Here is a 26,791-nt window from a genome sequence, read left to right as displayed (position 1 = left end):
TCCCCAGACCCCAACAAAGACACAGAACTGAGAATAAGGCATTTTACTGAGGATACCACAGGGGCCACAGGGCCATCTGTGACACGAGGCTGCAACTATGGGCCACGTGTCAGTGACATCACAGTGCCACACACCAGTCATGCACACATGGAGCCTCACCCTCATCATATGGTCACAGGAGCACGTCACACATTCCCTCGTTCAACAAGCATTTATCCACACATGACGGCAATGTGATGGTCTGGGCCAGGCTTGGACACAGCAGGGACTGAGCCACTGCCTGGGCCACATCCCAGACCATGGCTGTGGGCAGGGGGAGGAGCAGCTCCGAAGGGGTTCAGGGGGATGCACAGGATGCAGGGCAGGGGGCACAAACGCCAGTGACTACAGTCTGGTCAAGCACAGACTGCCACTCACTTGCTCATGTGCCAAATACAGGCCGTGACACTCAAATACGTGACTCACACAAAGTCACACGTGGTCACTGCGCCATGCAGGTGGTCACTGGTGGCCTCCCATACCACACCGAGACAAACAGCAGCCCTGCCTCCCCTCCTCCACCTTCACCTGGGAGCCCCTGGAGGGCCAGCAACACATCTCCTGAGCGCCCCTCCCCATTTCTGGGCGTGCAGGCCGGGTTAGGGCAGGTCTGAGGGGCAGGCCTGGGCGCCCTCCCCCGCGCGCTCCGGCATGGGCGCCGGTCTGCAGTCCTAAACACAGTCCCTCGGAGGAACGTGAGGGCCGGCCTTGCTGGCCTCCCGTCTCCTCGCGCGGCTCCAGCCCTACTCAGGGCGCTCGCACGCGGGGCTCTCACGGCCTGAGGCCCAGCAGGTTCTCGTACTCGCGACCGGAGGCCTCGGGGGTCCTGCGGGTAGAGACGTGCTTGGGCTGGGGCCCATCTGAGATCCCGCCCCCTCGCCTTGGGCCACGCCCCCAGGCCTCGGAGGGGCCGCCTCCCCACGCCCGGGGCCACGCCCTCAAGGCCTCCCCGCTCCGGGTCCGGACTCCGCCCGCCCCGGTCCTCGACGACCTACTCACGCCTCGGGTGCCGGGGACGGCGCGGGTCCCAGGCTACAGCCGCGGTCGGCTGGCAAGGCGCCCACGTTCAGAGAGTCGTGCTCCTTAGGCGGCTCGCGCTGAGGGGAGGGGCCGCTGGTCACCATGGTGATGCCCGCGCTGGCTCCGCCCCGGACAGGCCCCGCCCCCTGCTCGCGCAGGCGCAGCTGCTCTCCCTGGATGTACCGCTGCAGCGCCAGGTACACGAACTTATACTGCGCCTCCGTCTGCACCATCCCGGAGCGCTGTCGCCGCACCAGCTGGATCGTCTTGGGGACGTCGATATCGCAGTCCAGCCCTGGGGACGAGCGCACTCAGGAGGGGGTGGGAGGGCTAGAGGAAATGGGCGGGGCCAGGCAATGGCGGGGGCGGGGCTAGATGGGAGGGAGGGGCGGACAAGGAGGGGTGGGCCTGGGGCGGCTCACCCTGCCTGCGAACGATGTCCACTAGGATGTCAATCACAATAATGGTGCCAGTGCGTCCGATGCCCGCGCTGTGGAGGTGGACCAGGGAGGCCTGTGGCCAGCTGATGGGACAAAGCTCTGACCCCTTCCCCAGTCGCACTGTGCCGCTGGCCCCACCACGCCCTGTCCCGGCTCGCACCTGCAGTGCACCACCACGGGTCCGGCCCCTGGCATGCTGTTCTGCGCCCGGTTCACCTCGTCCAGGAAGCCCAGGACGCCGGCAGGCTCGGCCGGGACTCCATGGTCCGGCCAGCTGCAGTACTGATAGTGCTTCACAACGCGCTGCGACTCCTCCTGGGCAGGGCAGGCTGGTGAGCTCCAGCCCGGCAGTCTGGGCGGATCCCAGGAGGGCCGGACCGCAGTGTGGCAGGATTGGAGCAGGCGCTGCCGTGACTCTCGGGCCGGAGGGGCGCAGGGAATGAACCGGAGGAGGGGGGCCGTGGCTCAGCGGAGTTTACCAGAAGGAATGTCCCGCAGGGCCCAGGAGCAGGAGGGAGTGGGAGGAAATGATGGTATTCAAAGCTTGGGGGACCCCCAGATGGCCCCAGGTGGCTCAGGCGCAGTGGGTAAGGGAAGAAAGACCATCGGGGGTGGGGGAAGCTTCCCTGGACAGTGAGTTCTATTTGGGAAGGGCCAAATGCAGGGGCTTGCAGGAGCCCCACCCCCCCAAGGTGGTTGGACAAAGGGGACTGGCTGGAGGGATCTGTGCCTGGGACAGAAATAGGCACCACTTGCACCCAAAGAAGGCCACAGGTACCCAGATGGCCCAGGGAAGGACTAGAGCGAGAGGCAGGTGTGGGTAGGACGCCACCTGGAGCCAGGCAACAGGAGCTGAGAACCTGCCTGCCTGGGAACACTGTGCCCACTGGGCTGAGGGACATGGAAGCCACTAAGGCCAGTGGGGCTGGGTGGAGGCGGGGCCAGCACAGGGCTGCCTCATCCTAGTGAAGACCTGGGGACTTCCCGACCCCTCTGACCCTGGCCCAACATGTCCCGTTGCCCTCCAGGCTCACCTGGTTTGGCTGCCACACCTGCAGCTCCCGCACACAATAGCCCTGAGCCCAGGGCTATTGTTGCGCACACACAGGTGGCCGTACCCTTGGCTGCCATGCAGCTCTGGCCAGTATCGGAAACACTTGTTCTGGAAGGGTGGGTGCGTTACATCAGCCATGGTGGAAGACCACCAGAGCCCTTGCCCCTCGGTGCTGTGGGGCATACAGGGTCTCTCTGGGAAAGTCCCTTCCCCCCCAGAATCCCTAAGACTGAAGAAGCAAGGCTGGGCCAGCACCAGCCAGCACAGGTGCAGCTGGGCACACAGCGGGAGAAAGAGGGGAACACGATCCTGAGCTCCTACCCGGCCTCGCTCCACCTCCCTGGTGGTCATGACAATGACACGGGTGTTCTCCTGGTGCACCATGGCCCAGAAGGCAGCCACCGTGGTCTGCAGGCAGCCCTGGGTGGCAATGTACAACTTGCCCAGTCCATGGCCTGCCTTCTCTTCTGGGTCACTCTGAAAGGAGGTGGGGTCAGCTGCCCGGCATTTCCAGGAATTACAGTGCCAGAGGACAAATGCATTTGATGCAAATGATATGCAAATTAGCTCAGCTGGCTCACACAAGTCCCTCCCACTCTAGGCTGGGGAGGGGCTTAGGACCAATATTTAGTCCAGCAGGCTCTGAGGCCCTCTCTGGGGACCCTAGGGCACTGCCACAACCCCTCCCCCTGAATATCTATTGTCCTGCCAAGGTCCACAGACAAACAGAGGCCAGCGGGCGCTCCAGGCTCATAATAAGGGGACAGGAAGACTGGTGTTTGTTCCTTGCAGGGCCACGCATGCAGCTGGCCATGCACACTCACCCTGATGTAGTTGGCATTGATGTAGTCAGCCCCAGGCACATTCTTGTCCACGTCATGCAACACAACACGGGTGGTATCAACTGGGGAGGGAAGATGCCACTCAGGTCTCCAGGAAGGAGGGGGTGTTTGTGGACCCCGTCTGCTTCCTTGCCCGCTGACCTGTGGTGAGCGGAGACAAGGCACGAAGGGGCAATGACCCCTACCTCCACCCCCTGGGCTCCTCTGCAGAAGGGGCCTGTGAATGTGGTGGTGGAGCCCCGGCCCCCCGCCTCACATGGAAGAATGTTCTTGTAGCGATTCTTGGGCTTGTTCTCCAGCCGCTGCCCTTCCCTCCGGGGATGCAGGAGCCGGCATTCCTGCTGCTGCAGCAGCTGGCGGGGGGGGGGGGGGGGTCTGCTTTAGCCCAAGACTCTGACCCTTCCCCAGAGCCCTCCATACCCACCCCCTGACCCACACCCACTCGCCACATCCCAGAGGATAGGGGTCTGAGAGGGGGGCAGTGGGCAGCAGGCTGGCACCTCAAACTCCTCCCAGAAGCCCTGCTTGGCCTTCTCGCTGGCATCCATGACCTTGTTGAGCTCCTGCACGCGGCTCTCAATGCTTGCAGCCTTGATTCTGGTGGCCTTGAGGGGCTGGAAGGGAGAGGTGCGTGTTCCAGCCAAGCAGGGCCCAGCGGACCCCATGGCACTCTGGCCTCGGAACCTTCCCTTCGGCCACCCTGCCTCAGCGCAGCCTGGTGCCCTATGTTCTGGGCGTGGCTATGCCAGGGGGAGAAGCCCACTCTGAACCCCAGGGTTCGTGTGCCGGGGGGCATACCTGCCCGAGGTGCACCATGGCCCCCGACCTCTCCACCATGTGGCTCTTCCTGTAGTGTTCCACCAGATCTCCCAGGGTGTCGAACTGCTCCCCACCTCCCACGTCATACTTCCCCTCCAGCTGTGAGGGAGGCAGTGAGGGGCCTGGCTGATGCCCTCGCCCCCGAGCCACACCTCCACCCCGGCTGCTGCCTCCCTCCCACCTGGAAGTGGATCCTGATGTGAGTGACCCATGGCTGGCAGTCCGCCTTGTCCAGCAGCTGTGTGAGGACCGACAGCACAAAGTCCCCAGGTTTGCTCTGACTCTCCCGAACCAGGAAGCTGCCGGGCCGCCCCTTCTCTGTCAGCAGCTTCTCGGCCTCCTTGCCAGACAGGTGCCCATGGTACCACCTGGCCCAGGGCAGTACAGATGAGACTGGGGGCCCTGGCCTGCCAGATAAGGGTCACTGACCTACATGGAGCCTAAGGCTCTGGGGTACAGTCACTAAGAGACACAGACCCACCCAGGCCTTGGGTAACCAAGCAGCACCCCCAGCCAGGCCAGCCTCAGTTGGCCCCGCCCTAAGGCCCACCTCTCCGCCTCTCCCCCTCCCCAGCAGGTGGGACAGGAGGGCCCTGCAGTGCCATAGGGTGACCACCAGGTGGCACCCTGGTCCTCAGCAAGGAGGGGCAGGACTGTCTGCCGGGACCAGCCCCACCTGGCTTCCCCCAGCTGCAGCTCACTGAGGCCTCTGAGTGCAGAGAGGGAACCTGCTCATCTCAAGTCACTAGCCAGGAGGGCAGGGGTGAGACTGGCTGCAGAGCCCCTGCCCTGCACTCTCACCCCTGTGGCTGCTGCCTGGCACTCGGAAGGCCCAGAACCCCAGGGTGGGCGTGTCAGACACTCCCTCAGCCTTGCCCCAGATGTGTCCAGGCCGGTCCTGGACTCTGGGGGGCAGACGACACCCAGAGGCCATGCCCAGCAGCCTGTGCCCCTCGGACACTCACATACACATGGGTGCAGACAGACACATAGATGCCAGGCCAGACAGAGACACGGCCACTTACCGTTCTGATGTGGGGTCCTGGCAGCCCAGAGGGTGCCGGAGCTCCACTGGGGCCCCGCCGCGCTCTCGGAGCAGCCCCCCGTGCTGGCCAGTGTAGTGCTGCACCAGCTCGGCCAGTGTCGCGAACTTCTCCCCTCCGTAGAGATCGTAGTAGTCGCCTGTGCTCTGGATCTTGATGTGGGTCACATCGTCATGGCGCCTGGAAGGGCCCGTGCACCAGACACCGTGGGGGGCCCTGCTCCCACCACCCAGCCTCTTTTCCGTCACCACCCTCAGCTTCGGGAACACTCCCTGGGGTTTTCCTGCCTGGAGGTCTCCACCTCTGCCATCCCCCTGCCAGGAACAGTCACAGTCACGGCCATGGCCAGGCCCTTCCCTCTGCAGCTCCCCGTCCAGCCAGGGTCCATCACCCACCCCCACCACCAGCTGGTGGGCACCCCACGCCCACTGCCCCTCGGGCCGCGGGGACTGGGCCTGGGACCACAGGCCTGACTCTCCCTGGGCTTGGAGGCTCAGGTGGGGGCAGCCCCTCAGCAAAGACCCTGCCTCACCCCAGACTACCCGCCCAGGCGTTCCAGACGACGCGGGGCTGGGCTTCTCCCAAGTGTCAAAGTGCGGCCTGGAATGCCCCTGGAAGAATGTCCCTCCAAGGCAAGGGAAGTCCATCTGGAGCGCCAGCCTCAGTCCCACCTGCTGCCTCAGGTTTAGCAGAACACCTGGAAAGATCTGGAGCCCTTTCGGGACGCCCTCTCCCCAGACCCTAGAATGATGCGCCTCAGCTAGGGTGGACTTGGGTCTGGCTGGTCACGGCCCCTCCTGCTCATCCTCCCTGCACAATGGCCTTTTCTTGGGCTCCAGCCAGACCTGCAGAGGGTGGCAGCAGGCAGCACCCCGGGAGACGGGATCTCGGTCACAGCATTGAGGCCCTTTCAGAGGGTGCCAGGGAGGTCTTGCTGATGCCCCACTGCCTTGAAGGCTTTTCTAAGCAGCCCCTCCTGCCTGGAGGCCACCTGGCCAGGAATGCCAGCCACCTGCCCCTACCCTGAACTCTGATGTCCCGCATCCAGCCCTGCAGGGGTCCTCACTGCCCAGAAGGCTGCCCCCAGCGCTCTGGGAGGACTGGGGAGCCTGAGCCCCAGCTGCGTCTCCCGCTGAGGCTGTCTGGACCCTGTGAGGTCTCTTGGGGCCCCTCGTGCCTGGCCCCACCACCCACCCACCTGACGGACAGCGTGAAGCCACCTGGGCAGCTCTGGCTGGGTCTTGCCAGGAAGCTCCCGTGCTGGCCCCTGGACAGGAGCAGGTTTTCCGCCTCGACCCCGCTGATGTTGGGGTGGAACCACCTGGAAGGAGGACAGTGAGTTGGTGGTGCGAGAGAGCAGGGCCATGCTGGCTGGACCCGACCGCACCCGCCCTCATTCCCGCTGCCGCGGTGTGCCTGCCATGCCTGCTGTGGGCCGCCCTGAGCTCACAGCCTTCCTTGGCCGTGACAGCAGGTTCTGGGGTCTGTGGGGAAGAAGGTGGGGGTTGGGGTCCTGGGGACACAAATGGGCAGAACTTCCCCACAGTGGAGGGTGGGCAGGGCAGACCCTGCCAGTGCCTCCACAAGACACTACCAGGAACCTCAGCTTGTGCCCTCTGAGGTCTCGCCCCACCCACCAGGGTGTCCCACAGCCACCCAGGGTCCCCTTCTCCACTCACAGCCTGGCAGGGGTCCCTGTCAGTCCCACCCTCCCACCTCCACGACCCCTCCCATCCCCCCATCCCCCCCCCCACCGGTGAGGAACCCTCTCGGTCAGCACCTCCCAGACAAGGGCACAGCCCGCAGCCCCCAGTCCACCATCCATGCCCTGCTGCGCCCCCGCCCAGCTGCTCACCCACACGGGCTTGATGTGACTGAGTGACCCTCTCACTTCGCTCTTGGATGCTTATCCTGCTTATTTTTCTTCCTAGCATTTGTCACCTCACTGACACATACTCCACAGGTGTGGGCTTGTGGTCTGCCTGCTGCTGGCCTTTCTGCCCCACAAAGGCAGACACTGTTCTGCGCAGTGCGCGTGGCCAGGGTCGGAAACAGCGCCTGGAATGCAGACGTGAAAGGATGCTGGCTGGGTGTTGGGTGAGAGCAGCTGACAGCCGGGCTGCTCCAGAGGCAGGGCCAGGGTGGCTGGCAGTCGCGGGTCAGGAAGGCCCAAGAACACCATTTGTTCTACTGAGTCTGAGGCCCAGTCCAGGCTGAGACAGGTGCTGGTGAAGGGCCAGAGCTGGAGGTCCAGGCTGAGTGGGACTCGAACCCGCCACTGCCCTGGGATTGTCCTTCACAGCCTCCCCATGAGATGGGGTGACAGGTCGGGCAGCCTCATCAGGGCTGCCCGTGAGCCCACATCTGAGATCATAACTGCTGTTTTGTTTATCCTGGTGGCTTCGGTCTGTGTCCCCCCTGTTAGGACAGGAATTTCTGGGTCTGGGGTTAAATCCCACTCTTGGGGGAGCTCAGGAGAGTCTCCGAGCAGGATCCCTGCACAATGCCCAGTGTGGTGCTGGCCTTCCATGGCAACACTGTGTCTCCCACCGCGTCGCCAAGGGTCACTGCACGAGGGCTTGGAACGTTGGGCTCAGAGGTATGTCCCTGGCTCCTTGCACAGACAACTTGGTGTGGGGGCTCGTCCACCACAGGACCCCCAACTCCACCTCGCCCCCCCGCCTGTGCCCTCCAGGCCCTGCCCACTTGTTTGCAGTCAAAACCTGGGCACAAATGTTGTGGGGGCTGCTGGAACCTGGGCAGTCTCTGCCCTGCCCCCACAGCTGACCCAAGGCCATCCTGCCCCACCGAGATCTTTCTAGAATTGGAATCAGATCTCGCCTCATGTAAGAGCTGCCTGCCCACCTCCTCCGGCCCCTCTGCTCCTCGCTCTGCCTTGTCCCCCAGCCCCCTCTGCCTGGGCCTTCAGCGCCTCACACCCTCCTCCAAGGAGCCGTCTGTGCTCAGCCTGCACTGCACTGCCTGACACGCAGCCTGTAGCCTGTGTGAGGTGTGCACAAGAATGGATTAAAATTCAGCAGAATCACAATCCAGTTCCCAAGTCACAGTGGCCACACTTCCTGCTGAGAGCCAGGCTGGCGCTTGTGGGCAGGAGAGAAACTTTTCCACCACGACAGGAAGAGCTGGCCTGCCTGCATGGTCCACACAGCCCATCTTTGCCGGAGGCGCTCAGACCCTCACTGGCTTTGGTCTCAGCAGCGGGAGTTCTCCACGCAGCCTGTATTCCCCCCTCACACGCCAGGGTCCTCCTCTGCCTCCTTCTGACCCCACAGTGTTGGGGCCCCCACCTGTGCCCCGCGTGCATACACCGCCTACCTGCAGCCTCGCTCGACCTCCAAGCTTCAAGCCCAGAGACCAACTCTTTTGAGCATCTCTATTGGAAAGGTAATGGCATCTCTATCTTAACATCTGCAAAATTCTAAAGTCTTTTTTTTTTGTCTTTTCTAGGGCCGCACCCGCGGCATAATTGGAGTTGTAGCTGCCGGCCTACGCCAGAGCCACAGCAACACAGGATCCGAGCTGCATCTGCGACCTACACCACAGCCCACGGCAACGCCGGATCCTTAACCCACTGAGCGAGGCCAGGGATCGAACCCTCAACCTCATGGTTCCTAGTCAGATTCATTAACCACTGAGCCACAGTGGGAACTCCCTCCAAAATTCAAAATTCTGATAACGCGCCCCCAGCCCTCTATGTGGCCCTCATTCTGGGAGGGGGGTTGCCTCCCTCCCTCTGCTGGCTCCCTGCTCCGTAGACTCCTGCACACTCTCAACACCGCGCCCTCTTTTCCTGAAATCTGAACGCCGCAGAACTAACAACTTCTCCTACCACCCTGGGTCCAGGGCCCCACTGGCTCTTGCCTGGACCACGGAATTGATTCCAGGCCTCCGGCCTCATCCCTGACCCTCAGCTGAGCCATGGCAGACAGAGGGGCTCTCAGAAAATGCACACCAGGGCCACGCAAATCTTTCCAGGGGCCCTCGGTGGCCCTCAGGACGCTCCCAGGGCTCATGGTCCCACCATCAGAGGCCCCTCCCCCATCCTCCATCTCTCTGTTCACTGACCGTTGCCCCTCCTCTGGTCACCTCCCACTGGCCCCCAGGGGGCATGGCTCCCTTCCTGATCATTTCCTGAGAGTCCCCCCACCCAACAAATCAACAATGCAGCTGCATCACTGCCCCCTTCCCCGTGTGGCACCTGCAAGAGCAGACACCTGCAGATGGATGTATTCAGGCTTCTTTGTTTACTCGTCCCCCCCGCCCCCTCCTTCATGTCCTCACCACCAAATAAGCCCCAGGGAGGGCAGGCTCCGTTCTGACCTTGATGGCACCCAGGGTCCACGTATTGGTTCAGCGAGGCCCAGGCGCTCAGGTGACCTGCCCAGGGCCCACTAAATGCTCCCATCCACCCTGCCCGTGGGAGAAGGAGGGACACCACCAGCCAGGTACTTCCTGAGCACGTTGTAGGTCTGGGGTCTCAAGCTCCCTACCACACTGGCTCCAGAGGAGTCAGACCTGAGGGCAATTTTGGTCACGTCCTGTAGGTGGGGCTGCCAGGGGGGCTTCCTGGGGGAGGAGCTGCCAAAGGAGGACCTCTGGGCCGGTATGGGAGAGCAGGGCAGGCTACCAGGAAAAGGGCAATGGCCTCATGCTGCCTGGGGTGTGTGTGGGGGGGACTGGAACCCTACAAAAGGCTTCTGACCCCCTGGACCCCGGGGCCACCCACTCTGCTGAACCACATCCTGTGATGTGCCCTTCCCTGGTCCCCGGCAGCCTCAGACTCTGGTCCAAGAGGGGTGATGCCCGGAGTGTCTGGGCAACAGGAAAGGGTGGAGGCCCAGCATCAAACCACAGAGGGGGCAAAGGCCACACTGTCCTTTCGGGGACCCTAACTCTTACTTTCTGTCCCTCTCTCCTCCCCCCAGGCTGCTCTTGGGTATCAGGTGGGAATCTCCAGGGGTGGGGCGGCCCGAATGGTTGCAGCAGCTCCACCCACCCATAACCCCAGACCCAGGCAGGCCTCGCACCCCCTAACTGGGCTGAGAGGTGGGGCCGAGTGTCCAGCAGGCCCACCTGCTGCCTAGGCTGGGGGGCAGGAGCGGGTGGAGAGGCTACAGGTCCCCATCTCCAATCGCCACACCCCCTCTGTGTCCAGCAGCAGGTCAGTGACTCGGCTCTGCCCTGGTGGTGGCATGGGCAGGCCACACTAGCTCCCCACAGGTCTAACAGCCCAGGCCCCTCAAGGAGCCTGTGAGTGCTGGAACTGGAGCCTGTCAGTGCTCAGGTGCCCAAGGACAGCTCAGCTCACCTGAGAGATCAGCCTGAACCCACTGGCCACTCTGTGGCCCAGCTTCCTGTGTCACATCTGTAGATTTGTCACATCTGTAGATGGCACAGCGCCAACCCTGGGACTGGACTCCCAGGAATGGCCCGTCAACTTGCTTACACATACATGATACAGGGGCTGGACACGCCTGCGGGGAAGGGGTCGTCATGATGGGGGAGGCACATGGACCAGTGGAGAAGGGTCCCAGGCTGGAATTCCGAGGCCCATCCAGTGTCCATCTCCATCCCCGGCCTCCAGTCCCTCCTGGTCCCAGAGGAACCTCAGCCGAGCTCTCTCCTGTCTATGCAGAACCGAATTACCCAGGCACGCTTTCTTCTCCAACCTGGGAGGGGGGATCCTGAGGAGGCTCAGTAGGCCCCCTGCCACAGGACCCAGCTCCCCCAGGTACCGGTATCAACACATCAAACCACAGCACTACGCGGGACTTATGCCCAGCCCTGCCCACAGCACCAGAGACCCTGGGCAAGTGGTGCCGATGGCAGTGCCCGTTAACCCACAAACCACAGCGCTATGGGTGAGGGGCCGCAGGGAGGGGGGAAGGCCTAGAGGGGAAGGGCTTTATTTGGGATTTGGTTGGGCCTGCCCAGGCCTGACAGGGATGTGGGCAGGGACCCAGGGGCCAGAGGAGTGACCGTCCAGATGGTCATCACAGGGTGGGGCCGGGAGGGTTGGTGAGGAAGGGCAGAGCCGCGCCCGGGGCTTTCCCAGGTTGGCCCAAGGTCGCATGCACGTGATGTGGATGTAGCTTTTTGTGCCCGGGGACAAGTAAGAGCGAGGCCGAGGGGAGACCGAGGGGTCATTCCAACGAGAACCCAGAACGCCCTCCTCCCGACCTCCTGCTGCTCGTAAGCCTCAGGCTCTCGAGCCGACAGGTTCTTAGAGATCCGACCCACTTCCACTCTTCCTGCCCCTAAGAGGGCCCTTGACCTTGCTGAGGCCACTGTGCCAGGCTCCCCACACTCCTCCGGGGGGGTCCTGGGACCCTCACTGCTGAGGCACTGCCTTGGGCCCCACAGATCAGATCTTGTTCAGCCCCTCACTGATCTAGGGGTCACTAGGGTCTTAGGGTGACCCCTCCTGTGACCCCCAGCCTCACCCAGGCCCAGAGGGTGGCATTCTGGATGTGCCAAATACTAGGAAGTGGTGACATGCATCTCGCACCTGTGCGGCTCCTCCCTGACATCCACATCCAGCCAGAGTCTGAGCTCACGCGTGTGTGCACACACACCCAGAGAGCGAGAATCTGGTAGGGTGAGCGCCAGTGTCCCTTCCCACACACGTCCCACCTTTCCTTTTTGTGGACGCCAGAAGCTGGCTCGACCTGCGGGGGCCTGGGGGGAGAAGAGCCTGTCAGGGAGAGCTGGTCTTTGCAGGCCAAGGGGCCATGTTTAGAGTGGGAGACTAGAGCCTCCAGGATGCCCCCAGCTTCAGGCCTGGGGTAGCGAGGGCCCCTGCCAGGTGGAACACATCTCTGGTGGCCAAAAGGGAGCCTGCAACAGGCAAAGGATTCCAGGAGAGTGAGAGAGAGTCTGCAAATGACCTGACACCTACTGCTACTTTAGGGTCCAGCCACTGTCACCCAAGGGCGCAATCTGTCCCCTAGGGGCAGAGTACCTCTGACCTCCACCCAGGCCCAGGCCTCATCCTCCCTCCCAAAAGGAAAGAGTCCTTTCCACCGGCCTGAGTGAGGCTGGGGACCTGGGTATCCAGCCCTGGCTGTGGAAGAAAGTAGGTGTCAGAAGGTCAGGCCTGGGGTGGGGGTTGGGGGGTCACAGGCCAGGAACAGGAAATGTTCTGGGTCGTATCTCACCCGCATCCCCATCTGCCCGAAGCGCATATCTTGGGGTCCCAGCGTCAGGCCACCGGGGGGGTGCTCACCTGCGCGAAGTCATCTCCGCTGGGTCTGGCGGCTCAGCTGCACAGAGGAAGCCCCGCCCACTGAGGACACGGCAACCGGAGCCCCGCCCACAACACACTCGCCACGCCCACCGAGAGGCCCCTTAAAGGCGACGCATCTTTGGGTCTCGCGGCAGTGCTGGGAGGTTGGGATAAAAGCACTAGTTCTCAAGGGCGCTTGTTTGGGTCGTTTCCTTTCAAGAACATTTCCGACTCCGCTTCCGTCCTGGGGGAGAAGGGGTCGCGCTCCCTGCACTCCAGGGGAGCTAGAGGATAGAGTGGACTAGGTCCCACCGGCCGCGGAGTCCTGGAGGGCACCCCAAGGCGGGAGGTGTGAGTCCACGTGGTAACCAGGTCTTCCCTCTTACCCTGTCGCAGCTTGGGCTGCCGCCTCACCTTCTCCCCACCTCTGCCACCTGCCATCACTTCTTAAGTGATGCTAACACCTCTTGGACCTCAAGGCTTTTCCTCCTACTATTCCTGCCCCCACCAAGCCCACTGGCTGATCGCCTGGGTCTCTGCCCTTCTTTGCCTGGGCCCCTAACCTGGGGATCCCCTTTAGGAGGGTCAGGGCCTGCCCAGCCCTGCCCCACTTTCAGGAGTGGTAAGGCACTGGCTTGGAACCTTCTGCTGCCTTCAACCCCTGACCCCCAGTCAGCAGTGCTGCTGAGACTGGGCCAGTGTCCCTTGGCCATGGCTCTTCCTCTTCCTCCCAACCACCCGAGGGCCCTGCACTGTTTGCCCCCAGATCCCCCTCCTTTTGGAAGCATCAAGTCCCAGAGCACCCTTCCCTGGCCCTCCTGGCATGGGGTCTCTTCTCTCCTCCCTCGGCACCCAGCAGAGCTCACCAACTCTCTCATGTGCCAGGCCTCAGCCCAGCCTCTCCTCTGCCAGGGAACCCATGGCTTCCTGAGCTCCACTTGGGTAGCTCAGCTCCTCAAACTCAGCCCCTCCAGATGCATCAGGATGGTCCCCACCCAGGTGCTCCAGGGCCTCAGTCAGTGCCTCCTCCGCCCCGTGTCTAGCCCAGCACCGGCCCCTGCCACCCCCAACCCACCCTGGATCCCCTCCCCGCTGCCCCACCCCAGCCCCAGCCCCCATCCTGGCTCCTGCACAGGCCCTCCTTGCCCTTACCTGCTCTCTTCACAGCCCCTCTTCCCATCCTGTGCTCACAGACACAGAGATGTGTGCAAATATGCACACACATGCACACATGGCAAGGGGAGCAGCCTGCCATCCTTTAGGAGGCTACGTGGACTGAGTGCAGGCCTCCACGCCCAGCCAGCTCCATGCACAGTGTGTGTACTCACTGCATGGGGTCTCCCCGCCAAAAGCAGCCCCCACCCCAGCACAGACTCCCCCCTCCATCCAGAGCCACTGAAGGGAGCTGAAGCCTGCATGCCACCATGAAGCTGAGCAAGAAGCTGCTGCAGAGAGGAACCAGCCAGTGGGCGAGCCCAGTGGTGTTTGTATGGACAGATGAGAGCGCCTCTCGAAAGTGTTTGGACTTTATTTCGTGGTGATTGACACAGACACAGATTGGAGTTAGTAACAGGACGTGTGAGGCTCCCTCCGGCCTCTGAGCCTGATACCCCAGGCCCAGTTGTGGGAGGCGCTGCTAACCCCACCAGGACGGGGCGGGGTGGGGGTGGGGAACAGGACCAGATGAGACCTAACACTGCAGTTTAAGGCATTTCTGGCTTAGCAGCCATCTCTGCCACCCCTGCACCTGCCCTTTGGCCTTGGTCAGACACCAGTCAGCTCCTGGTCATTCTTGGACAAGGACAAGCACTCCTCATGCCAGAACAGTGTGGTGTCCTCAGCTGCCCTCAGGCCAGGACAGGAAAGACAACAGCCCCGCCATCCCAGGGGTCAAGTAAAATCAACACGTACAGGTTCTGTGGTTGGTGGTCAGGCCTGGACGTGCTTCCTTGAGAGGGGATGCTGGCTGCCCTGGCAAACAGGCAGTGGGTGTCGATGGCATCGCAAGCTGGCCCCTTTCCCTCTCGGGGCTCCTCCTGGGGCTTGGGGGTGGGGAGGGCTGCCCTGAACAGGCCTGAGCCTGGCCTCTGCTCTCCAGTGCCTCAGGACTGGTGGGCACGTCTGGGGGAGGGGTGCAGTGTGGCCCCAACAGTGACACGTTTCTAAGTCACAGTCTTGGCACAGGAGGCCCGGGAGGGGCGGGCCCGTGCTCTATGGATCCGGGTGAGGCCAGCCCTGCCCACACAAGCAGGCAGGAGGGGCAGCTCGGTTGGTAACAAAGGCGTCGTGGGGCTCGCGCAGAGGAAGGGCCCCCCAAACCCTGGCAGTGCCTTTCTGTTCTGGGGACACAGCCCTTTGCCAGATGGAACGCGGGTAGTGTGTGTATGCAGGGTCTGCCGACAGGCCAGAAAACACGAGGGCCAGTGCAAGCGGGCACACCAGGGAGGCACGGCCCGAGAGGCCAGGACGCAGTGTCCCAAGGCAGAGGGGCGCATCCCAAGCTGTCAAGGGAGCCAAGCCCTCCACGGGCCGCATTTTGCCCAAGCCCGAATGTCCCTCGGCACCAAGCCTGTCTCTGCGGCTCGTCGGCCTGGACAGGAGGGAGGCTGGGCCAGCAGTCCCTCTGGCCAACGTGTAGGCAAGAAAATCATATCAAAAAAGCAACAAGTTTACAAAAATAGAAAATAATTACAGCAAGGTGGGCGGTGGCTGTGGTGTGGCTCACGGGGTGGGACAGGGCTGAAGCTCCGGCTTGGTGACGGCGTCCTCCAGCAGGTGCAGTGGGCGCCGACCCACCACCACATCCCGCAGACAGCCCACAAAGCCTGTGCTGTAGGCCTTGGGCAGAGCCTGGCCCCCGGGCAACTTCTCCAGGCCACCTGCCGGAAGACAGGGGAGTGGTCACTGGGCTGTGACTCAGCAATGGGCAGGCCTGACACTGGTGGGCAAAGGGACCGGGTGCACCTGAGTGACCAGGTGAGCGACCTGGGGCCTGTCAGTGCCCCAGGGGGGCCAAATGACCAGCAGACATGTCCAGCCTCCTGGTCTCCCCACAGGAGGGGAGAAAGCTCGGCCCCAGCCAGCCGATCAGCTGTCCCGGAGGGGGCTGACACAGAGGCCGCTCTCAGGTGCCAGCCCCAGGGGATGGGACCTGCCCCTGAGGGAGTCTGAGGCCCCTTGACACTCACCCAGCCACAGGGCTCCGTCGGTGTCCAGCTGCGTGGCGCCCAGCGGGGAGGAGCCTGTCACAGGTGCTTCATTGCCCACCTGAAGAGAACCTTCCCTCTGGTCCCTGGGGGAAGGGTGGCGTGAGGCCATCAGGGTGGCTCCAGGGGGCCAACTCTGCCATCTCCAGATCCTGACCCCTTTGTTCCTCCCCCCACAACACCACACCCTGGGGACCACCACCAAGTGTCAGTCCTAGGGGCCAGCATGGGGTGGCATTGACCCCGGGAGAGCACCTGATGGCCAAGGGCTGGGGCTTCATGTGGGCCAAGCTTTGCGGGAGGGGATGGCCTGGCTTGGGCCAGGGGGACACATCCCCACCAGTGTCTGGGCAGAGCAGGGACCCCCCTTTTAGGCGGGGGTCTGCTGGCCATCACTGCTTCTGTGTCCACCTCTCCTTCCCTCCTCTCTCACTGGCAGTGACCTCAATCAGGCTGCCAGCCCTCATCACCGCCCCTGACAAGCTCCTACCCCAGCCACGAGGGGCCAGGCATGCCCCGGCTGGGCAAGTCCAGGCACCACCCACTGCTATTCTTGGGTCCCCTGGCTCTCTGCTGACCTGTGTGCCCTGACCCGCAACCAGCGGTTGGTGTTGACTGCGACGGTGGAGCGCAGCACCACAGGCTGGGAGCCCAGGTCGTAAGTCAGCTGCAGGTGTCCATCCACGATGGCCAGGGCGATATAGTCGGCCCGCTCCGTGGCCTTGCCACTCCACAGCACCAGCCCCTGCGTGGCCTCCGTGCGCAGGCTCAGCTCAAAGTGGTTGCTCTGCAGCGCCTTCTCGCTGGTGGGCAGAGGGCTGGTCAGGCCTCCAGGAGGGTGGTGGGGAGGGGAGGGGAGGTAGGAAGGCGAAGGTCACATCTATAGAGGCCGTAAGGGCTCGTGATACCACTGGGTCAGCTGGATGGGCAGATGGTGGACACCACCAGTGGGACAGATGGCCAGAGAGATGAATGAGGGAGATGACGGCCAGACCGTCAGAGAAGCGAGGTGGACACACAAGGACAGCTCGGCAGAGAGGCCACCGGAGAGATGGGAAGACCACGGGCAGATAGCGGGGGCCGGGGCCCACTGCTCACCTGTGAGGGGCCCCGGATTCTGGAGCTTCAGGGCTTAGAAGCAGGAAGAGAGGGAGGCAGGTAAGCGGGAGACAGACAGGCTGTAATGCAGGGCAGGGTGGGACCCGGCAGTAGCCCTCCCCACATCCCCTCCTCAACAGTGGAAGGTGGGAGGAGCAAGCATCCACAAGGACATCCAGGACCCTGGGACATCGGCTCCCCTAGCACAGAGCCCCGGCAGTGACACAAGGGCACCCACAGGGCTGGTGGGCATGGCTCAGGCCAGGAGCAGAGGGCAAGAGCTGAGGCGCAGATGGCAGGGAATGGGGACTGAGGAGTCCTGGCTGGGAGAGGCGCCTGGATAGCACACCCCTCTCCACATACGCACGTGCACATACACGGGAACACACGGACTCGTGTGCACACTGGGACACACGTGTGTGTGTGCACACAGACACAGGAGCACGTTGTGCTGGTGCCTTGTGCTGAGGGGAGGGGCTGCAGGGGTGGGTGGGCAGATCGGCATTCAGCGCATCCTGGAGAGGGGTGACTCCCCACTTCCAAGCTAGGACGCCGTGCCCAGGCAGCACGAACAGCACCCCCAAAACCCTGTCCTTCTCCACTGGGGATGGGAAGCTCGGCCCGTGCCCTGGGGATGTGCTGACAAGTGGGTGGGGAGCAGAGAATGGGCGTGAGCGTGAAGGTGGCGCTAGGCCCCCAGAGGCTACTTACGCTGGGATCTCATTGGTCAGTTCGCTTGGAAACAAAGAGACAGAGAGGTGAGAAAGAAGGAGGGTGGAGGGGTGGGGGGCAGACTTCGGCTTTCCCTTCGGGCCTCAGAGGCGGGGGAGGTGTGGAGGGGGTCCCGCTCACCCTGCACGCCGTGCGTGTGTGTGTGTGCAGGGGTCAGAGAGCGGAGGGCCGAGGGGGCGCCTGGCTCCCTGGGACGCGCTACCTCTCAGTCACGGCGTTGAGGTACTCGACGTAGGTCCGTCCATCAAAGGCCAGTGCATCCAGGTCCCCTGCTGACTTCTCAATCAGGCCTGAGAGACAGCCAGGATGAGCGCCGGCCTCCGGGGCCCCCGCGGTCCAGCCGCAGCCCTGTGGGGGCAGCACTCACCCTTCTCGCAGTGCAGCCCTGAGAAGCCCCCAGGACACAGGCACTCATAGGAGGCCCCCCGAGGGAGACAGGAGGCCCCATTGAGGCAAGGGTGGCCCGCGGCCTGGGTACAAGGGTGGTCTGCAAAGGACGAAACGTCCACTGCCTGCACCAGGTGCTCCCGGGTCAGCAGCTGGCGGCCGTTCAGGGCGACCTGGAGGAGGGGGCATGAGAGCCTCTGTCCTGCCAGCCGGGTTCCTCACCCGACGGCCCCCGTCTCAGGACAGAGGACCCCTCTGGACTGGGCCTCTCCTGGAGGCTCCCAGGGCACTGCCCCCACATACCAGCTGGATGGCACCATCGAAGCCAGAGGACACGGCGGCTGCCCGGGCCAGCCTGCTGAAGTCGGGGGCGCCCCCGACGTACAGGGGCTCCTTCAGGTTGAGGATGGTGTGCGGCACCTGGCAGGGTGCACGTGAGGGGCTGTGAGCCCACCCCTTGGGCAGGAACAAGAATGCGAGCCCCGGACCTGTCTGCCGTGATGACCCACCCCTGGCCCTCCCGCCGAGCGGGAGGCAGAGTTAATCACACAGACATGGCGACACGTGGGGCTTAGTGGGGGAAGGAGCTACTCTAGAGGCGGAGGCGGCAGAAGACGGATGAGCAGGATGAGAGGGAGACGGTACCTTGCGGGATTTCTGACATCCGAAGAGCGGGGTGGGGGTTGCAGAGCAAGGGCCAGAGAGCAGTGGGAGCAGAGAGCAGACACAGACAGAGGCAGAGGAAGAGGGAGAGAGAACAGTTCGGTGAGAGCCGGCTGTGGGGCGGGGGCCGCATGCCTCCCTGGGGGAGGAGAGGGGCAGGGAGCAGGTGGGGGGCCCAGGAGACGCTCACTCACCGGGGACTCCCCCAGCACGCGGGGCCCGTCGCCCACCCGCATGGCTCCTTTGCGGCCGTTTCGCTCCAGGGACACCCTGGTCCACGCGCCCAGGGCCACGGGCTCCTTGCTCCTGAAGAAGAGGGGAGCCCGGTAAACAGACTGTGGGCTCTGCCGGCCTGCCCGTCAGGGCCTGAGGGACATCGCCATGTGCGCCTAGGCTGGTACACTGCACCCTCCGTGGGCCATACTGACAACTGCTGCCCCCTTGCCCACCTGATGACTGCCGCCCCCTTGCCCAGGTCATAGCGGAACTCCAGGAGGCGGTTGTGCAGTGCCAGGGACACAAAGTCACCCTTGCCATCTGTCTTCTGCCCGTTGTACAGGAGCAAGCCGCTGGGGCCCCGGGCCAGGAACACCACCTCCAGCTCCATCTTCTCTCTGAGGTGGCAGGAGGTCAGGCAGGGGTCCCTCGAAGCCCCCTCTCCCCACGGCTGGCTGCTCCCCTCACCCACCCCTCTGCCCAGCTAACCCTAGGTCCCGCTCAAAGGTATGCAGGCCTTTCAGCTCCAGGTAGGAAAAGCTGTTGAAGTCAGCCAGGAAAGGCTGCATGGCATCGTCCCGCTCCGAGGCTGTGAGGTCAGGAAAGGGGTCACACGGGGTGCTGGGCCCCGACTTCTGGAGCCCCTCACCCCACCGCCCTCCTACCCTAAGTGCCAGTGTCCCCACCTGTTTGGCAGAGCCTGCCGCCCCGGCCCCGGGGGCACTCGCACTGGGCCTCGCCCTGGGGCAGCACATGGCAGGGGGCTGCCCCATGGCAGGGGTTCGGCTGACAAGGGCCCTTCTCTTCTGCACAGGTCGGGCCTGGGGGCAGACAGGATGGGGTTCCAGGAGGCGTGAGCCCCTCACAGACACACAGGTCCCCCCAGTGCCTGGCCCAGGTCCTGTCCTCACCAAAGCGGCCAGGTGGACACTGGCAGTGGAACATGCCGGCCTCCAGGGCCTGGCACGGGGCGCCGCCGAGGCAGGGGCTGGGCACACAGGGGTGGTCTCCACACTCGCCCACTCGGGAGCTTCGAGTCGCAGAGCCCTGCCAGGCGCTCAGCTCCAGCCTCTGGTTGTTGACGTCCAGCAGGCGGATGCAGCCCCTGAGGCCAACGCTGACAGAGGTCCGCTCAAGCACCCTGCCGCCAGGATGAGGGCCAGGGGTCAGAGGCACCCCCTCTCGCAACCCACTCTGACACTGCACCCCTCAAGCAGCAAGATCGTGAGTCAGGGCTGCTCCCCAGCCCCACCTGGCCGCTCACAAGACCGACAGTCCCACAGAAATAGGCAGAAATCAGGAGGAGAGCTGGGCTGAAGGTCAGGGCCAGCCCGGCCCCTCCTTAGTGAGCTCACGCAGCCTGGTCCTCAGAATCAGGGTAAAGGGTTGGGGGTGAGGTCAGGGTGCCAGCCCTCCTTCCTCCACTTTGTTATCCACAGGGAGCTTAAACCTCTTGGATGCCGCCCCCAAGAGGCAGGAGCCAGGATCAAGGTCGGGTCTGTGGTCAGGGCCACCCTCCCCTCCCCCCATGCTCACACAGAAGCCTGGTCCTCGGGGACGCCACCCACGAAAAGGTCCGTGTCCAGGTTGAGGCCGTCGGTGCCACTGGGGCTCTGGCCCAGGACAGGGGTCTCGCCGTCCACTGACAGCGTACCCCGGCGCCAGTGCCGAGACAGCTCCAGGCGATGCCACCGGCCAGGCTGCACGGGCACAGAGCTGGTCAGCACCGCAGGCCCAGAACCTGTGTCAAACCTGGAAGGTGGGAGCAGGTGCTCAGGACAGCTGCGTGTGGAGCCAGGCCCACGGCCTGGCCTTGCCCCCACCCCACCCCCAACCACCCGCCACCCACCTGAGCTGTACGCGGCCCCCCAGCAGCGCCAGCGCCAGGAAGTCCTTGCCCCGGGCGTTGCCGTTGTAGAGCAGCAGCCCCTCGGGCTCCAGGGCCCGGAATTCAAGGGCCAAGCGCAGCGTGTGGTAGGCGCGGAGGGTGGGGAAGGCCAGGAAGGAGTGGCCCCCAAAGGCCGGCCTGGACAGGGGCAGCACTGCAGGAGACAGGGAGGGGCTGGCCGGTGGAGGGCACGGAGGACCCCACTGCCCTGGCCCTTTGCCCAGCGCCGGACAGGGTGTCCAACCCGACCCTCACCTCAACCTGACCCCTCCCAGGGGCTTGGCCCGCCCCAGCCTGGCCCGCACCTGCCTCACCGCCCCTCTCCAGCACGGCTGACCTTACCCTCCTCACAGAAGGTGCCTCCTCTGCCTGCCGGGCAGCTGCAGGTGAAGGCTCCACCCGGGCCCTGGTCCTGGCAGGTCCCCCCGTGGAGGCAGGGCTGGGAGTCGCAGGGACTTGGCGGCTTCTGGGTGCCTGGAGGCAGGGGCCGGCGTCCAGGCACACGACTGGGGGCAGTGGTGGGGGGCTGGCGTGTGGTGAGGGGAGCTGTGGTCCTGGTGACAGGCCGGCTTGTGTGACTGGGATACAGGGCCCGAGTGGCCGCAGCTGAAGGAGGTAGGCGGGCCACAGTGGTGGCTCTGGCCGTGGCTGCAGCAGGGGTGGCTCCCGTGAAGAATGCAGGAAACCAGTCTGAGAGCAGGCAAACCATCAGCATCTGCAGGGTGCGGGACACTGGGGCGGGACACTGGGGCAGGACAGGCAAGCAGGGGCAGGCGCTCAGACCAGCCACTCACCGAAGTCCATGAACCGCACGTGTTCCTGCAGAGGACGCCTCACCCCCAGGGACCGGCGCCTGGACACTTGGATCTGCCGGAGCAGGGCCCTGCCCACGTCAGGTGCCCTGAAGGTTGTGGCTGGGGAGGAGGGACCCTGAGCATGGTGGAGCCCGGCTCAGAGTCCCCCCACCTCCCGGGGGCGGGGGGTGCGGCCGGGTGTGGGGGCTCACTGGGGTCAAAGTGCACATCCACAATGGCTCGGACCGAGCTGCCGGGCCCCAAGTCCCGTAGGCGGATGCTTCGGAAGTCCTTCTTAACGTCCGAGTTCCGGAAGAGGTCATCCAGCTGAGGTGGGGAGTGAGTCAGGGCTCCGGGAGGATGCTGGGGGCGGACTGCAGGGCCCCCCGCCCACTGCCTCTCTGGGTCTGTCCCGGGAAAAAGGCCAGTGGCCGGGAAGGGGCTGCACCCCTGCCCATGGCTCCGGACTTACCGCGCTCTCGATGCTCCTGGCGGTCTCCCCAAACAGCTCGGACTTGGGGTCGGCCATCTCCGGCGTGTAGAACAGCTCCTGCCCCTCGACCCCCTCGAGCTCCAGCACACCCTGGAACACCTTGGTGGCTGCGGGGGAGGGGAGAGTGAGGTCCTGCCTGGCACCCGCCTGGCCTCTGGGCCAGCCATGGACACAGGCCCCAGCAGCAAGCCCCCTGGGGGTGCAGGGCAGGCAGCGGTTAGTCAGATGGTCATGAGGTTAGTGGGGACCCCGGGGCAGGGCTGGCATCAGTTACCAGGCAGACTCCTTGGAGCAGTGCCCCAGGCCGGCTTGCAACAGGAAAAACAGGTTAGCCACAGGGTCCTGGGCACCCACGTGTGTGCGGGGGCCAAGAACACACAGATGCATGCGTAGGCTGAATCCCCAAGACCACGCACACACCACGTGTGCTAAAATTGGTAGCCCGTAAACCCCAGGGCCCACCTGCCAGACAGGCCTGTGCCCGGAGGAGAGACGGCACCTCTGGCTGTGTCCGGGCCACGCCTCACGTTCCACGCCAGCCCCCGCCCACTCACTCACCAGGACAGTTGGAGCCCTCTGCATCCAGTGAGGGTGTCCTGCCATCTGAGCAGCAGCCCACAGGCGAGTTGTAGCAGGAGGCCCTCTCAGCGGGTGGCCCCGGGGTCCCAGCGCCGTCTCCCTCAGGGGGCTGAAGTCCTAGGGAGGTGCGGTCTGAGCCCAGCCCCGGGTGCAGCTCTCCTGGGCCCTGCCCCAGGCCCCTGGGCCCGTGCTCACCTCCTGAGCCAGCCCCACTGGCCTCCAAGTCACCACTCAGCTCCTCGTCGCTGCTCCCATCAGCACTGCCAGATTCACCAAAGGCAGACATGGCAAGGCTGGCTGCTGCGGGGGGGGGCGTGGGGGGCAGGGTCGGCACAGGCCTTGTGGTGGTCCTTGGGATGCTGGCGGTGGTCCAAGGTTGTGATGAGGGTTGCGAGGCGGGCTGGCTGAGGTGGCTACCGCTGGGAGCCAGGGGGAGGGCGCTGGCGGGGGGCAGCAGTGCCTTGCTCAGGTCAAGCCATGAGGCGGCCACAGACGCGGATGTTGGACGGGGGCCAGAAGCAATGCCTTCTGCAAGGAGAGGGGAGTCCAGGTGGCAGGGCCGGTGGTCAGAGCAGGGTCTGGTCTTCCTGGTCAGTCAGGGGCAGCGGAGTGGGTAGGACCTCACCCTGGCAGGGGCCGAGGCTCTGGACAGAGATGTCCAAGCCCTGACGGCAGGCGATGGTCCTCAGCTGGCACTCGTTGCCATAGGTGACTCCATCTGACCCACAGACCTGAGGCACAGGGCAAGGATGCTGGGGCAGGCTCCTCCCACCCCTGCCGCCCTCCACACTCCCTGTCCCTCACCTTGGTAGCGTTGGCCCCCAGACAGGTGGGTGTTGGGCACACGCAGTGGGCGGAGCCAGCCTCCTCCACACAGGATGCCCCGAACTCGCACGGCATCTCAGCACAGGTCTTGGGTGCCGAAGGGTCTGGGGCACAGACATGGGAGACCCTGCTGGTTCAGGAGACCCGGTCCCTAGGACAACCCCTCCCCTAGCACAGGGAGCCTGAGCAGTGCCAGGTCTGGCCCTCACCTGTTTCACAGCCAGCAGGGCCCAGGGCACGGCCATCTGGACACTGCCCGCACTTGGGTCCAGCCACTCCAGGCTTACAGGAGCACAGCCCGGTCATCTGCTCGCAGTCATCCCGCACGGCGCCCTGGGGGTCACAGCTGCAGGCTGGGAGGCAGGGGGAGGGAGCGGAGATCTGTGCCTGGCCTCCTCAGGGACCTGAGCAGGTGGGACGAGGGACACAGGGACAGGGTGGAGAGGCAGGAGTGCTCAGCTGGAGCTCAACCGTGGGCCCTGTCACTTACGGGTACAGCCGCTCCGGCCATCGGTAACGATACCACGGAAGTTCCAAAAGCCAGGCTCACAGCGGTCACACTTGAGGCCCCCCACACCTGGGCGGCAGGAGCACTGGCCTGTGGCTGGGTCACAGGTGCCGCTGTAGGAGCCGTGTGGGTTGCACTGGCACGAGCCTGCAAGACAGGGTCACTGCAGTCGCATGGCTCTGCCTGGCTGTGGGTCAGGGCTGGGCTCGGGTACTCACTGGGGCAGCCAGCCAGGCCCACACCCCGGGCAGCAGTGATGTTGTCCTGGCAGCAGCCATAGGGGGCCTGAGCGCAGTGCAGGGGAACTGCAGGTGGCCGCGGGGCCAAGGTGGGGCCTGCAGGGAAGGGCGGAGCTTTAGATGACAAGCAGGGCTGGATGCCCACCCTGGGTGCAGCCACTCTGCCTCAGTGCCCCCCGCCAGCCATCACCACTCAGTTCTCCTGATGCCGAGTCCCACCAGGGCCTGTAGGTCTGCTGCTTGGGTCACAGGTGAGAACCACAACCACACACGGGAACATGTCTTTACACAAAGGACCAGCAGCAACACATGAGACACGCATAGACGGTGGACATGAAGCCCTGTGCGCACACACACAATCGGAGCCACAAACTCGGATCAGCGTGCCTCTGAAAACTGGCATGTGCTCACGTTCACCATGACCCTCCACACGCACACACACAGGAGCACTTGTGCCCAAAGACGTGGTCAACGGGATGTGTCAGTTAGTCACCGTCAGCCCCGTCCCCACAGAGGAAGCGCCCAGAGGGTGGGCCTTGCTGACGTCTCCCTGCACGCGTGCTGACTGGCAGGCACACCTGTCCATACGCTGCAGCTGCATATGGACATGCACCAACACTGCACACCTAAAGCACATTACTGGTGTTCACACACACCCACCACGGCACACATGCAACAACCTCGAAAAAGGCACGTGTCCCCCACACCTCCCATCTGTGTGCACGTGCACCTCTGAACATGCGCCCGTGGACCCGCTCAGCCAGACCGCCCTGCACCCCACTCACCGCGGCAGGCTCCCTGGGCCACGACGTACAGTTCTTGCCTTGAGTCACACCTGGCCTTCTTCAGCTCACACTCGGTGCCGTAGGTAACCCCGTCTGAGCCGCAGACCTGGAGAAGGGCATCAGCGTGATGGCTGTGGCCCTGCCGGCACCACCTGTTCAGAGACAGGGGAGTGCGGGGGGCGGGGGGGGGCCTCACCGGGCTCCTTAGGACACCCTGGCAGCTGAAGTCGCAGACGCATGGCCCGTCCTCGGAGTCCTCGTCCCAGATGCCGCCTCGCTGCCGGCACAGCTCCTGCTCACACTCGCCATCTTCCCCAGAGCCGGAGCCTCCTGAGCCGCACTCGGCTGCGGGTGGGGGAGGCCGGGTCAGCCCAGGGTCCTGGTCGAGGGTGGGGCCCTGCAGCCCCACGCCAGTTGCCCCCAGCCTACCCTGCTCGCATGGCCCCCCCCGGGCCTCCTCGATCTGCCTCTGCTGCTGGCAGGCAGCCTCGCGTAGCTCACAGGCACTGCGGTAGGTCACCCCATCGCTGCCGCACACGGTGCCAGGTGGAGGGTGCTCACACCGTGGGCACACACACTGTCCCGCCAAGCACACGGCCCCAAAGGCGCATACGGACTCTCCACAGGTCTCTGCAGAGGGTGGAGCCAAGCAGGGGTCAGCCGATACCAGCGGGAGGGTGCATGGGACCACATCCTGCTGGGCACCCCCAGCCCCACTCACGGCAGTGTCCGGCCGAGGCCACGTGCAGGCTGATCTGGTGTGTGCAGGCGTGGACATGCAGTTCACACTCACTGGCGTAAGTGTGCCCGTCAGAGCCACACACAGGCTGGGCTGAGGCCACGCATTCAGAGGGGCACACGCAGCGCCCGGTCTCAGCCTCGCACAGGGCTCCAAAGCGGCACTGCCCGCAGCGGTCTGGGGAGAAGCCTCCATCACTATGATGGCCAGGACAACCTCCCCCAGCAAGACCCGTTTGTCCGTCACTGACCACAGGGTCCTCGACGAGCCACCTGGATCTCCTGTCCAAGGGCACAGGCGGTAGCCTCCAGCTCGCACGCACTGCCGTAGGTGACGCCGTCACTGCCACACACAGGATCATAGAGGCCGGAACACGTCTGTTGACACACACACTCGGCTTCCCCATTCTTCACGGCACACGTCGCCCCAAATGGGCACTGCACCCCGAGGCATGGGGACGGGGGCTGGTCTGGGGAGAACATGGGTACTCAGCGGGGTCCCCACCTGCTCTCCTGGGCAGTGCACAAAGCCCCTAGCCCCACGCAGCAGGCCCTCTCCCAGGGTGGGGATGGTGGAGGAGGAGTGGACCAGGAGAAGGGGTGGATGCACAGGACACAGCAGAGAAAGGGACAGACACAGGACAGACATGGACAGGGACACAGACCCAGGCGGCCCCAGGCCCCTGCACGAGTGTGGGGCGGGACTGCCCTCAAAATGCAGGAGCCCCCAGAATGACCTCGGTGGGTTCTGGGAGGGCCAGTTTACCCAGCCCACCTGGGCACTGAACCTTGACCACCAGTAGCCCCAGGACATCCATGCATATTGGGGGAGGTGGGGGCTCTCTCTCTCTCTCTGCAACCCAGAGCCACACCCAGGGCCACACGGGGGAGGAGGTGTCTGTCCACTTGCTCTGAGGACCACAAGGCCAGGCAGCAGCGAGCCACCCCCCCTGCCGCGCGGGGGGCAGACCTCGGGCTGCGGGCTCCTGGTGGCAGGCGCGGAACCGCGCGGAACCTCATCCTGACAGCAGGTCAGGCTGGAAGACACAAGAGGTGGAGCCAAGAGGGAAGGGGGCGGAGAGGAGAGGAGACGGACGCAGAGAGAAAGGCCAGAAAGATGGACAGACCGACCGAAGG

The 26,791-nt window shown here is 64.3% G+C and overlaps 2 protein-coding genes across 7 annotated transcripts in view; both read right to left on the bottom strand.

Annotated features, from left to right (window-relative positions):
* Positions 1 to 28: 28 nt before the first annotated feature.
* LOC125133310 (tyrosine-protein phosphatase non-receptor type 11-like) lies at positions 29 to 12,517 on the bottom strand. Its single transcript, XM_047791418.1, is given in 16 exon segments — positions 29 to 865; positions 1,039 to 1,354; positions 1,482 to 1,549; positions 1,660 to 1,814; positions 2,534 to 2,583; positions 2,586 to 2,661; positions 2,875 to 3,030; positions 3,378 to 3,457; positions 3,652 to 3,748; positions 3,896 to 4,009; positions 4,194 to 4,313; positions 4,396 to 4,582; positions 5,240 to 5,437; positions 6,456 to 6,659; positions 11,912 to 12,115; positions 12,504 to 12,517. Coding segments are annotated over 16 exon segments (2,094 nt in total). The 3' UTR covers positions 29 to 810.
* A 1,496-nt stretch (positions 12,518 to 14,013) lies between these two features.
* The window catches only part of AGRN (agrin), a 32,215-nt gene continuing 19,437 nt past the window's right edge, over positions 14,014 to 26,791 (bottom strand). For 2 of the 6 annotated variants that reach the window (XM_047791002.1, XM_047791005.1), the window contains 31 exons: positions 25,906 to 26,124; positions 25,638 to 25,832; positions 25,346 to 25,546; positions 25,113 to 25,261; positions 24,917 to 25,022; positions 24,111 to 24,227; positions 23,875 to 24,039; positions 23,594 to 23,737; positions 23,364 to 23,488; positions 23,185 to 23,290; positions 22,755 to 23,087; positions 22,539 to 22,676; positions 21,960 to 22,087; positions 21,700 to 21,814; positions 21,488 to 21,607; positions 21,036 to 21,383; positions 20,655 to 20,847; positions 20,342 to 20,557; positions 19,717 to 19,946; positions 19,492 to 19,626; positions 19,295 to 19,394; positions 19,039 to 19,203; positions 18,784 to 18,895; positions 18,230 to 18,346; positions 17,907 to 18,099; positions 17,742 to 17,829; positions 17,519 to 17,542; positions 16,808 to 16,840; positions 16,288 to 16,512; positions 15,692 to 15,795; positions 14,014 to 15,382 (listed from right to left, as the gene is read on the bottom strand). In XM_047791002.1, the coding sequence (XP_047646958.1) occupies positions 15,225 to 15,382; positions 15,692 to 15,795; positions 16,288 to 16,512; positions 16,808 to 16,840; positions 17,519 to 17,542; positions 17,742 to 17,829; positions 17,907 to 18,099; positions 18,230 to 18,346; positions 18,784 to 18,895; positions 19,039 to 19,203; positions 19,295 to 19,394; positions 19,492 to 19,626; positions 19,717 to 19,946; positions 20,342 to 20,557; positions 20,655 to 20,847; positions 21,036 to 21,383; positions 21,488 to 21,607; positions 21,700 to 21,814; positions 21,960 to 22,087; positions 22,539 to 22,676; positions 22,755 to 23,087; positions 23,185 to 23,290; positions 23,364 to 23,488; positions 23,594 to 23,737; positions 23,875 to 24,039; positions 24,111 to 24,227; positions 24,917 to 25,022; positions 25,113 to 25,261; positions 25,346 to 25,546; positions 25,638 to 25,832; positions 25,906 to 26,124 (4,802 nt within the window). In that variant the 3' untranslated portion in view covers positions 14,014 to 15,224. The remainder of the gene's footprint in view (positions 15,383 to 15,691; positions 15,796 to 16,287; positions 16,513 to 16,807; positions 16,841 to 17,518; positions 17,543 to 17,741; positions 17,830 to 17,906; positions 18,100 to 18,229; positions 18,347 to 18,783; positions 18,896 to 19,038; positions 19,204 to 19,294; positions 19,395 to 19,491; positions 19,627 to 19,716; positions 19,947 to 20,341; positions 20,558 to 20,654; positions 20,848 to 21,035; positions 21,384 to 21,487; positions 21,608 to 21,699; positions 21,815 to 21,959; positions 22,088 to 22,538; positions 22,677 to 22,754; positions 23,088 to 23,184; positions 23,291 to 23,363; positions 23,489 to 23,593; positions 23,738 to 23,874; positions 24,040 to 24,110; positions 24,228 to 24,916; positions 25,023 to 25,112; positions 25,262 to 25,345; positions 25,547 to 25,637; positions 25,833 to 25,905; positions 26,125 to 26,791) is intronic. The other 4 variants (XM_047791004.1, XM_047791007.1, XM_047791003.1 and 1 more) reach the window with 3 other exon arrangements.

The sequence above is a fragment of the Phacochoerus africanus genome, chromosome 8 (genome assembly GCF_016906955.1).
Source record: "Phacochoerus africanus isolate WHEZ1 chromosome 8, ROS_Pafr_v1, whole genome shotgun sequence".
In the NCBI taxonomy this organism is placed as follows: Eukaryota; Metazoa; Chordata; class Mammalia; order Artiodactyla; family Suidae; genus Phacochoerus; species Phacochoerus africanus.
The sequence above is the reverse complement of the archived record's forward strand: the minus strand, read 5'-3'. Positions and strand labels throughout refer to the sequence as shown.